The 12,356-nt window shown below is 44.4% G+C and overlaps 1 protein-coding gene across 4 annotated transcripts in view; it reads left to right on the top strand.

The window, feature by feature from the left end:
• CDH23 (cadherin related 23) overlaps nucleotides 1-12,356 on the top strand; it is a 573,109-nt gene that overhangs the window by 138,498 nt on the left and 422,255 nt on the right. For all 4 annotated transcript variants that reach the window (XM_075934954.2, XM_075934952.2, XM_075934956.2 and 1 more), the window contains 2 exons: nucleotides 6,998-7,045; nucleotides 7,384-7,476. In XM_075934954.2, the coding sequence (XP_075791069.2) occupies nucleotides 6,998-7,045; nucleotides 7,384-7,476 (141 nt within the window). The remainder of the gene's footprint in view (nucleotides 1-6,997; nucleotides 7,046-7,383; nucleotides 7,477-12,356) is intronic.

Raw genomic sequence — 12,356 nt, 5'->3', positions numbered from 1 at the left:
AGATATGCCAATGAAGCTTTGGATTTGGTGTCTTAAATACAACACCAAGATATTGGCTTCTTACTTCCCCCTTTCTCTGAATGTTACCACAAACTAGCTCAGTAGAAAATTTCCTCTGGGTCACAAATGGAAGTTAAATGAGACTGTCATGCACGATATATTCCATATATGAGGTAACCCAAAACTGGACCTCTTTGCAACTGTGATGATCAAAAAATACCCTGAAGTGCAAAACTAGGGAAACGCTCCTTCTAGGGATGCGTTCATGATCCCATGGGACCACAAGTTACTGTACATATTTCCCCCCCAATACCATTTCTCTACAGGTTGTAGACAAAACTATGGACAGACTATTCCAGGGTCAGTCTGATATCCCCTACATGGCCGAGACATGTGTGGTACCCCGTCTGTACCAAGATGTCAATTCATGTACCAGTTCTGCTCCCCTACCTTCTGAATCTCTTATTGCAGAGCTATTGTTGACTAACTATTCCATCCCAACCTAGCCATATTACACCTCAGGGCCTACCTCCTTCATTGGTCTCTCATGATAAATTAACTTGTTCCGAACAGGTTCAAAGGGGGTAGAACACATTTTTATATGCACACCTACCTTCATAAATGGACAAAATTCATGCACTGGTGTGCTGACCAACCACTTCTGCACCTTTTCCACTAATACTCAATTAATCTGTTAGAGCTTAATCTTTCTGTACTCTCCCTCAGCTTCATCAAGGTCCATCTAGCTCAATTACAATGTTTCATCACAATTTTTGGAGACATTACTATCTTTGGTCATCCCATTACCAAATAGTTTCTTAAGGGCCTTCAGTTCCTTTACGTGGACATTAAACCATCCACTCCACCTTGGGACTTTTGCTTAGTCTTAACATTCTTGACTCAAAAATCATTTGAACCATTAGCAGCATGCTCCTTTTTTACCTCTCCATGTAGTATTCATGGCAATTACCATTGCCACACATGTAGGGGAAATTGGAGTACTCATGGCAGATCTACCATACACTATATTTTTTTTAAAGACAAAGTCACCTTCAGACTGCACCCCAAATTTCTTCCAAAGGTAAACCTGTCCATTCATTTCAATGAACCTGTCCGTATACCTACCTACCTACCTTCTAAACGGTATGCAAATTCCTAGGAATCCACAATGCACACACTAGATATGCGCAGAGCCTTGTCCTTTTACTTGGATAGGACCAAACCCTTCAGGAATTTTATGGAGCTCTTTGTCTCCATTGCAGAACACTCCAAAGGCACATCCATCTCTACTCAGAGACTTTTCAGCTGGATATCTGGTTGCATTCATCTCTGTTATCAATTTCAGAATACGATTTTTTTTTCAACTAATACCAGGACTCAATCTACCAGACCCATAGCAACCTTGGCGGCTTTTCTACATAATCTTCCCCTCAAGAATACTTGGGGCTTCTGAACACAATTTTGCAAAACGCTGTGCTCTTACCTAAGGATGATACACTATGTGTATGGGTAGAGCTATCTTGTCCACCACCTTCTTACCAGATCTGAAACCCCTACCTCCTTGAGAAATGTGGCTTTTCAGTCACCCAGAGGGGAGCGCTCATCACTCAGAACATATCTCTTTCAAAGAGTAGGTTACTCACCTGTGTAGTAACTGATTATTTGAGATGCATGTCCATGTGGGTGCTCCACTCCCCACCTCTTTACTTTGGAGCTGTGGCAGCCCCTCTTGTAGAGAAAACTGAGGAGACTGGTCATGCACATGCACTATTAAGACACGACAGGCATGTGAGGTAGTCTCTGTGTGCATGTGACAGGTACGAGTACTGCTGTAGAAATCTCTGAGCGAAGGCACAGAGGTGTATTGACACCTGGAATGCAGTACACACAGGGACACACATCTCCAACAACATCAGTTACTGCACAGGTTTGAGACCATTCTTGGGAAGAATGGCGAGCAGATCACTTCAAAGCATATAATCTGTTGGTGCCCTTCCACTATTCCTCTAGTGGGATGGTCTCTCTAGTCACCAGTCCTGAAAACAGGACTGACCCATCAATCATCTGATGCAGGTTTTGGCCAAAGAAAGATATAGAGAGTTCAGGCTGCCTTAGCCTCTGTAAAGTTGCCTGGAGTCTGCTATTGCTAGGTGTCTGCCTTTGAAACTCTTGTACCTTCCCCAAGATCCACAACCACAGTAGTAATTGGAAATGTGGGGAGACACCATGGCTCTCCTGTTAGGGTCTACTTGAGAGTTTGGGGAGGGGGTTCCAGAGCATGGAGCTCTGTTGATTCCCAGGCTTTATCCATCCCACGTTTGCACTGGTTTACTTCCAAAGCTCTATCAAGCTGCACAGAAGGCAAGGGTGTGTCCAGGTGCTATCAATACTCTATCTCTTCTGGGGTCAGGATGGGTTCAGGGCTCAGACGAATAGGGTTTGGCATAGTGGGCATGGGATCAGGTCACCTATTCTTTCCTACTTCTGCTTGCACAGCTGAGAATCAATAATGGCCTTTATGCAGTTAGGGTTTTCAAAGAGTGCTATCTCACCTTGAGTGGCTTCACCTGAGTACCCTCCAGAATTGGTATAGCTGGGTTGCCTCATTCCATTTGAGATCAGCTACAAGCTGTCAGGGTGTCCTAGGAGGTGGCTGGCCTGGTCCTTGTCCTTGTCCCAGCAAAGCTTCCCAGGGTATCCTATGGAGTGGATGTGATACTGATCATCAAAGACGGTTGAGCAGGCATGTGTAAAGGCATTCCTTTTGGAAAGTACTGGTCCATAATGTAGCTGCTTCTCCTTGCAAATGTACTCACTGCCCACACAGAGCTTGTGCTTCAGCAGCAAGCTGGGTAACTAGGGTGTTGTAGCATGAATTTCCCCACCCACAGGTGAGTGACTTGGTCCTGCAGATTCTGAGACCTTGGGGAGTTACTGATCGGAGCAGGGCCTGCCACTTCTGTCATCTGTGGAGGGGCTGGATGGATTGAGAGTGAGCAAAGGTGATCTGAGCAAACTTTCAGGACAAGGCTGTGAACAGTTTGTGTGCACTGCTCAGTTACCAAGCTGCAGGCTGGAGATGAATTAGAGGAGTCAGGATCAAGCTAAAGCAGGATACCAGGAAGTCAGGGTCAAGCACCATGTTGCAGACAGCAGGCAGATAGCTGAGTTGGGGACTTATTATGGTAAGAAGCTGGACTTTGAGATCTTCAGTAAGGCAAGGTGTAGAGCAGAAGACACTGGTTAGCTCTGCCTACCCTGGTTAACAAAAGCTTAAATGAGCACTGACTGTTAAGGTGTGTCTAGACTACATACCTCCGCCGATGGAGGCATGTAGATTAGACAGATAGGCAAAGGGAAATGAAGCTGCGATTTAAATAATCGCGGCTTCATTTAAATTTACCTGGCTGCCGCGCTGAGCCGGCAGACAGCTGATCAGCTGTTTGTCAGCTCAGCGCGCTAGTCTGCACACTCCGCGCCGACCTGAACGCCTTTTATCGACATCCCCCTTATGCCTCGTAGGATGAGGTTTACAGGGGATGTCGATAAAAGGCTTTCATGTCAGCAGGGGAATGTCCAGACTAGCGCGCTGAGCCGACAAACAGCTGATCAGCTGTTTGTTGGCTCAGCGCAGCAGCCATGTAAATTTAAATGAAGCCGCGATTTTTTAAATCGCGGCTTCATTTCCCTTCACCAAAAAAACAAATCTACATGGCTCCATCGATGGAGCCATGTAGTTTAGACGTACCCTTAGAGAACATAGCACTTAGAAGCTCCAGGAGAAGTATAAATTCAGCCTGTCTCCTTTTAAGCCTACACCTTGAGTCCAATTTTCACTTCTAAAGAACCTAAACCTGCATTTAGGACCTTATTTAAAGAGATACTGGATATGTCTATTTCTACTGTGTTTACATGGCTGCTTCTCCTCAAGCTCAGGCACTTGGATATTAAAATTGGCACAATTCTGGACATTAATGACTCATTTTACATACTCGCAGTCAATCTTTATTTGAGAGCCTAAATTCAACAGATGGATGATGTCTTATTTAAGTTCTCATCTTTGAAAGTTGTGCTTTGCTGGTCCCCTAGCTGTTGCATCTCCTGTATTTGTAGTGAGAGGGAGGCTAGTTTCATACGATGAAGGTACTGCCACAGACTTCCTGTGTGACCTTAGGCAATGCACTTAATCTTCTCCATGTCTTTGCTCCCTATCTATAAAACAGAGAGAGCACTTCTCTACCTCACACAGAAATGAGGCTAAACTCCATTAGTTCAGGTGGGGTACTCAGGGACTATGGGGTTGGATACCAGAGAAATCCCACTTTTTTTTTTAAGTAGGGAGTGGAAGGATTTTGCATAGCAATGGAATGGTTCTTTACAGAGGACCAGATTCTGTGCTGTCTCTCACATGAGGGTTGGCACAGCAGATGCAGGCTGGGGTGGTGGTGTAGGGGAGCAGGCAAAAGGTAGTTTTAGAAGAGCCTGTATATGAATTGGTCCTGGGGGAGTCTGCAAGTGATTATGTATTGGCTTGGTGGTGAGAAGTTGTGTGTGTGTGTGTGTGTGTGGAAGAGTTTTGGGGAGGTGTGTGTAGTTTTTATATGCAGGAAAGAAGAGTAGGTGTGAGTTTCAGAAGATGAAGGTGGGAAGAGTATACAGAACTTAGAGTGAGGAGCATGAGAGAGGAAAAGAGAGAAAAAGGAGAAGATTACCAAGTGGGAAGAAGAGAAAACCACATGTGGAAAGCGAAGGAAATACACCAATTATTGCCCAATGTAGGAAAACGATATGGAGGGGCAAAAAGACATAGGACAAAACTAACACAATAAATAGCAGTGGAAAAAGAGAGAGCAGTGAAAGGGGAAAACATGTGCCGGGGAGACAAAGTAAGCTTTACAAGATCCATGTAATACTAAGAATTAGGTGTAAAATGATGCAGTAAATAACCAAGTCTAAAAAGGAGTGTGATTGAAATGTGCAATTGGGACAGAAATTAGGCTGGAAATGGCTCTCTCCATCTGTCCAGTCTCTTCCCTGCTTACCTTTTTTACGTTCAACAAAATCTGGAGTTGATCCCCATTTTCCAATGATTTCTTCCTCCCTCCCACCTTGGTTGTATTTGTGGGTGGAGAGGGTGTGTGTGTGCAGGGAGGAGGGGGAGAAATGGGGATGAGAAAGCTGACAGGATAGAGTCTTACAGCAAGGAAAATGGCTCTTCCTCTTGTGTCCTTGGCATTTGGGCTGCTCAGAGTAGCTACAGGCATTGCCCCGAGGCCTTCTCAGTTTGCATTACCTAAACCTTCATGGAGGGTAATTTAGGCTTTGGTAAATCGACCCTGAAGTCCTCTCCAAGGTAAACAGCTATCCTGATGTAAGTGAGGTTAAGTTGCAGTTTGGGGAATCAGAGCCTGCCGGCTATCCCTGAGCTTTCCTACTAAGAATAAATCAGACTAGTCTATAGCACATAAGATGATCCAAGCAGCTTCCAGATTGCTCCTGTGCAATGCTTCCAGAGCACTTGTCACTCCACTCCCACAGCAGTAGCCATTTAGGGGGCAGAGAAGCTGTAAAGGAAGAATTGGAGAAGGAAAGGAATCGTTCGGGTGGTTGGGACACTGGGTTAAATGAAACCAGATGGTATCCAGGTAACAGTTCTGTTATAATATTTTGCATCTCACATCACAGCCCGGCATGAGTTCTGAGACAAGATTTTTATGGCTCTCAAATGGGACAGTCCTGGGTGGAAAAAAGGTGATCTGAAAAGAATGTTCCTCCCCTCCTCCTTAAGTGTCCGATGCCAGCCATTGCTTGGATGCAAGGCACTAGAGTTGACGGACCAAAAACCTAATCCAGCCTAGCAAACACATTCTGTATTCCTGTCCAGAAGCTATTGATACACTCGCATCCAGGGGCTGGTGGAGATGGGTGGGAGTGGTACAAAAGGAGGGAGAGCAAAAGGCTTTTTTTTTTTTTTAAATGGTATGAAAAATCGATGGGACTTCGCGGGTCCCTTGTCTCTAATCTGTAAACTAGGGCAAAGACACAAGGATTTTGCTTCCCCTTGACTCTTCACAGTCCTGGATTAAAATCATTATCACAGGGCCAGTTTGGTGGGGGTTATTTATTTATTGTTACATAAAGCTGTTGAATTCACTGAGATGCTAATGAGCATTAATGGAATGGGACATTTGAGTTCTCTAACTTTTCCCCTAAGGGGTCTCAAACCATTGTCTAGAGTGCACAAAATATCATGGATGCCTTCTGTGGCAGTCCCAGTTGCAGAACATCCCAACAACTAAGGAGTATCAGAGTAATATTAAGAAAGCAGTGGTGTGTTTTAGCAGTCTTTAGTGAGGCAAGTATGGTATCCTTTCTGGCAAAACTTTACCACATTGTTTACATTTACTCTTCACTTCACCACCCCCACACACCTGTGCTTTAGCTCTCAGCTAGAACCAAGAATGACAGGCAGCTCTTTGCAGACACCTTGTGGTCCGGAGGCTACAATGTGGGAGCCCTCATCCTAGAGGAGTTTGCTCTCTCCCTCATTTACTCCTCCTCACTGCCAGTGCTAATAGCCTTTGTTGCCAGGATCACAGCATATGCCAGAATAACACCACAGGGGGTGGGCACAACAAAGAAGGTTAAACAGCAGACTGCTTTGATCTGTATGGCTTTCATGGAGTACTCTTCTGGTTAGGAGTCCTCTGCTGGCAGTTGGGAAGCTGGCTACATCCATAATTGCCACCTATTGACACAGGGGAAGAGCTGCCTCTTGTGTATAGGTAATGTACAGGAGCCCCATGCAATTAATACTCATGAGAAATTGCACCCATATACAATGTAAGTAAATGGACTTGGAACCCCTCCCTGTTCTCTTCAAGGCCTTGATGGTATGTGGCATGAAATAATACTCGGCTAAAGTTTAAAGCTTGCCATCCACAGATAACCACTACAGTACCTCTAATTATGTGTTTTTCTTCTTGTTTCATTTCAGACCAAGTCAGAATTCACGGTTGAATTTTCTGTCAGTGACAGCCAGGGGGTAAGTGTGACTTTTTTCATTTATGATCTGAGACAGGAGATATGTGAAGTGGGACTGGAGAGCACTGGCTGTTGAGGAGATCACAGCCTCTCTCCAAAAGGGGCATTAGAGTGGCATCTGCTAGCAGGGGGCATTATAAGACCCATTGGTCCTCTGGGGATCTAAAGAGAATGGTATACAGCAGCTGTGGCTTTAGGGGAGTTCACAGCTGCTGAAGTTGTCTCTTCTCTTGCTGCCTGGTTCTCCAATTCTACCTCCCTTTTCTGAAATCCTTTAAGAATGAAGAAAATATCCAGTAGCCTAATCCCTGCTGTATGCTTTTATCTTTCTGGTGACAGGTGATCAAGGGAACCGTGAATATCCAAGTGGGAGATGTGAATGACAATCCTCCAAGGTTTCACAATCAGCCCTACAGCGTTCGCATTGCAGAGGTAGGAGTCTGATTTTCCTCTGGAAATATTTTTTCCCAGGACACACTTTCTTCTTTTGAGCAGAGCTTACCCTTCTGCTTCAGTTAATTATCAAAGGAGCAGAACTCCTTCTCCAGCTGTGTGGTGAAGTCCCTCTGAGGTGTTTGGTTTGAAAGTACTGGAGAGCAGTTTGGATTCATCTCTTCTGTCTGTCCCCTCGGGCCTCCGTGGAGGATGAAATCCCTGAAAGTTTAGACCATTTGTCTCCAATCGGAGTAGTGGAATGATAATGCTTCAGAGGCAGACTATATCCATTGGGAAGTGTAGGTAGAAGAGTGGGCTGTGAGCTCACAGAAATGTAACACATGCTCTGGGTGGGGCTTTAAACTCAGGAGCAAGCTTTGGGAAGGAGTGAGGACTGAAAGCTACCCAAAATAGGAATCTGTTGTTTGCTTCTGTTTTCTTTTGAGGATAAAGGAAGAGGAATCTCCATGGAGGTAATTTTGTGTCAAAGTAAATGTTCCCTCAGGCCTTTTTAGATTAGTCGTAAATTCTGGGGAAAGTGCCTGAATGGCTCTGCCCTCTCAGCTAATCAGTTTCCTTGTAAACCTCGCTGGGGCGTCTTCCCTGGAGATTGCCTCCCTTCTTCCAGGGAGGCTTGGCCATGCTAACTCCTGGGAAGAAAATAGGTCCTATGTGTCACTAAGTCAAGTAGAATGATCAAGGAGCTTCTCATTCTGGAGACTTCAGGATGATTTTTAGAACTGTTGGGTGCAATCTAGAAGCAAATGTTTAGTGAAGGAGAGTCTGCAGCTCAACAAGCTGCACCATGGCATGTACTAATCTTAGTCAAATGATTAGCAGTTTGGAAATGGAGAAATGAACTGATGGAGCTCTCTCCCTATCTGATACTGGGCCAGGCCCTGCTGTTCCCAGACTAGAGAAGCCCTGTGTGACGCCAGGCAGGCTCATGTTATTCTTGGAGCATGCGTCTGTTTGCAGATAAAGGGGTACATCTGTATATGTGAAACTAAGCAGTCTTTTTGGTAATTGAGAAGTACAAATTGTTGGATTACAAATGGTTGTTTAATACATCGGCTGCAGTACTCTGTTGTAGTGGAGCTTCGCTGTTCCTCTCCTGTGTGGGTGAGTTTTCTTCATTAGGCTGTTTGTAATACATTGGTCTGGAGTTTGTTTCCCATTTGCTTTGTCAGCTCATCTGTGAAACAACTAAATCGGAAACAGCCCATTGAGAGTGACAGTGGGTCTGAAGCATTTCTTCTCTCTCTCTTTTTAAGAGAGTAAACTTAAAACAAAAGTCAAACCCCTTGAAATGAAGGAATGACTGAATGGTCATCCTGAAGATATCCTCTATACAGTGATATGTCTGAAGGGGAGGGTATTTCATTCAGTCTAAAAAGTGAATGGTCAGTTGGGGTTGGAATTGCATGTCCTATCTTCCACTCAGGGATATGGGAGAGGAGGGATTTGGCTTTTAGGTAACTTCACCTAAATCCTTGAACACACAGACCCTTTTTTTCCTATTGCTCTACTCTTCTTTTCAAACTGTTTTCTTATCTACAGAAGCAGTATACTCCCCCAGAACACAGGTGAGACTTAAGAGAATGTTTTCTCTTGCTTTCCCATCCCAACTTCACTCCTTAAAAACCTGTTAAAATATTTTATGGTGTCTTTTAGATAGAGTGCTCCCTCCTGGTTCTGATTAAATGAATGGAAACTGAATTTCTGTACTCATCTGGATTTGACACTAGACTATGCTCCTATATTTAGATAGCTAGATATAAGCCATGCCATTTCTCCTCTTACTTGTCACCTCCACTTTGAGAATGAAGATCATAAATCTCTAGCCATCCATATATTTGTATTTAACTTACTGGGATCAAGTATGGGCAGTAAGGAGGGCCAAGGGTCAGGAACTGATGTGAACATAAAACTTGGTAGAAAAAGGCACTGTGGTGGCAGTGCTGGAGGACAGAAAAAAATTTGTCATACTTTGTGTGTGGTCTTTTTCTAGCTATGAATTATCTGCTCTGCAATGAGAGGTTTTCAGACCATCTTGCTGTGTTTGGTTATACTTAGCATCATGTTACCCATAATGCACCAATGCTAAAACTTACTTCTCAGAGCTCATGCTTTTTAGGAAGTTGGTCTAACATAATTAAGCATGTTCTTGTGCCAATTTGCAATTTCTAGCCATGTTCTTTAAGCAGTGGACATGGATCAGAGCTAATGAGCCACATACTCATCATTCAGCCAGTATCCTGAAAGTATTTGTTTCTCTACTAGGAGATAACATTTCCATCGGTTCTTTTTAATGTGTGGTAAAGTACTGAGAAAAAGGGTCCTCTATTCCTCCAGCACACTGTTGGTGAAGTTGCTTCTAGCTTATTTATATGACAGGTTCTGGGGCTCCTGAGCAGCCTGTCTGGCTTCAAGCTTATGCTTTTTTCATTTTGTAGTAACTTTGGCTTGGCAGGAATATGCCCTTCTCTCTATCACAATATCACTTTACATTTTCCAAGATCTGCCAATTCATCCCAGTTCATGTGGGAATTCTGATGGAGTCATCACATAACCCATCCTACTGGTCAGAAGAAAGCAAGCAAGCAAGAGAGATGATACTTTTACAACTGACAGTTGGGTGTGTTGATTAGCTGCCTGCTGCTACACTCAGCTGGTGCTGAGGTGCCATTGACTTCACAGGGAGGTATACATTCTCTTCATCTTGGGAAATCAAGCACCTGGTATAAAAGGGTGGCTTTGTGCATTACAAGCTGCTTCATGCTTTCTTTGATGTGCTGACATTTTACCAAAAAAGTGGTCCCAGGAATGTTATGGGTATTAAACAACGAGATTACTAATCATAAGCTATGACCCCCCACCCCAAAGAACTTAGGATCCAAGTTCGAGACCAGATGTGACTAGACACAATGAACAAATGGGATTGTGAAGTTGGGGAGGGAGTCCAGGTTAATAGCAATGCAAATGAAGTTAGCAGTTGGCATAATAATGTGTGGAACCCTTCTGCCAGGTGGAGCCAGCAGCAGTCATGACTGTGTGTTCAATATCTAGGTGGTGTTCTCCACCTGTCTAACACAGAACTGGCTCAGGACCCACCCATCAACCTTGGAAATTTGCATATCACCCTTGGTGCCTCTGAGCAGCATTACTTCCCCACTCATAAGTACAGAATCTAAGTGTAGAAAATAAACTTTTAATAAAAGGAAGGATGTAACATGGCATTCATTGGGGAAGATGCCTCAAGCAGGGTTCATAAACATAAACCATGCATAAAAGTCTCACCTCAAGTAGGCTGAGCAGTGTCTTTTCCCCTCAGGCTCTTAAGGCCAGCAACCTGAAGGTCCTCTTCACGAGTCCAACCCTACTCACAGTTGCTGCTCGTGGTCAGTGCAGACCAAGAGTTCAGAGGTGCATCAGCAGAGTTCACCTCCAACTCTGAGTGGAGGAGGGGAGGAGTAAGGAGGCATTTTAATCAACTCTGTTTGGCCTCTCATAGTGCCTCTCCACTGGCTGCCTGCTCGCCACTCCTGCTAGCTCTCTGCTTGCTGCTTTCCCTGGCCACCCTCACCAGGCAGTCCCTTAGGGTATGTCTACACTAGCCACCCTAGTTTGAACTAGAGCGGCTCATGTAGTCATTCGAACTTGCAAATGAAGCCCGGGATTAAAATATCCCAGGCTTTATTTGCATGTTCCTGGGCGCCGCCATTTTTAAATGCCCGGTAGTTCGAACCCCCTGCCCGCGGCTACATGTGGCATGGGCTAGGTAGTTCGAATTAAAGCTCCTAATTCGAACTACCGTTATTCATCATTGCAGGAGGAGTAATGGTAGTTCGAATTAGGAGCTTTAAATCGAACTATCTAGCCCATGCCGCGTGTAGCCACGGGCAGGGGGTTCGAACTACCGGGCATTTAAAAATGGCGGTGCCCGGGAACATGCAAATAAAGCCCGGGATATTTTAATCCCGGGCTTCATTTGCAAGTTAGAATGACTACATTAGCCACCCTTGTTCGAACTAGGGTGGCAGTGTAGACATACCCTTATTGATTTTAGCTCTCTATAAGCTGGGCAGAAACACAATCCTGCCACAGATGATTTCAGATCTGTCTGAACAATTTAAAAATAGCAAAGGAGACTCCTAATGAATCCTGTTTACTCTATTCTTAAACAGGGGAGAAATAGGTTGAACCAGTCTTGCAGCAGGGCCTTGAGGGCATGAAGCAGGTGGGGGCTCCTATCTTCTTCTTCCACAGGGCTCTGACATTTCAGCCCTTGTCTGTCCAAGGCTCTTTCAGCCAAGAGTGGTTTCTCTTTTGGGACAGATTAAGTAGTTTTTCTTTTCTGTATTCCCATAATAATTACAAACACTGGTGACCATATTTCACTATACCTGCTTTCAATACTGCCATAATTTGTGATTCAACACCAGTCAAGTTGATTACAATTAGCAAAACACCACTCCACCAGCTGAATATCTAACAAATCTAAGCAAAACATAAACACACCCAGTGTCTCTCCCCTCTTCCAGCTAGCTCTCAGGGAAGCATTTATTCAGACCCGCCAAACATGAAAAAGCCCACCCTTTAAAATGCTACTTCTGATTAGGCATACAAGTGCCTCACAAAACCCATTTGCTTCAAGAACATAAATTATTTGGTCATGAGCCATGCCATGCAATTTGAGTGCGTATATGTATGAGTGAGGGAATGTGTGAGTAGTTTTAGTGGGGGAGGGAATTAACATCCCTTCTGTCACACTCATTATTGGACTGATGATCATGCCTCCTTGCCTTATGCGTTGGTATGGTGCTTGTGGCATGGTGGTCTTCAATGCCTGTCATGTCTTAATTACATCAGTCACC

This window comes from Pelodiscus sinensis, chromosome 8, assembly GCF_052426305.1.
Source record: "Pelodiscus sinensis isolate ZL-2025 chromosome 8, ASM5242630v1, whole genome shotgun sequence".
Taxonomy (NCBI): domain Eukaryota; kingdom Metazoa; phylum Chordata; order Testudines; family Trionychidae; genus Pelodiscus; species Pelodiscus sinensis.
This window is presented reverse-complemented; position numbering and strand designations above follow the sequence as displayed.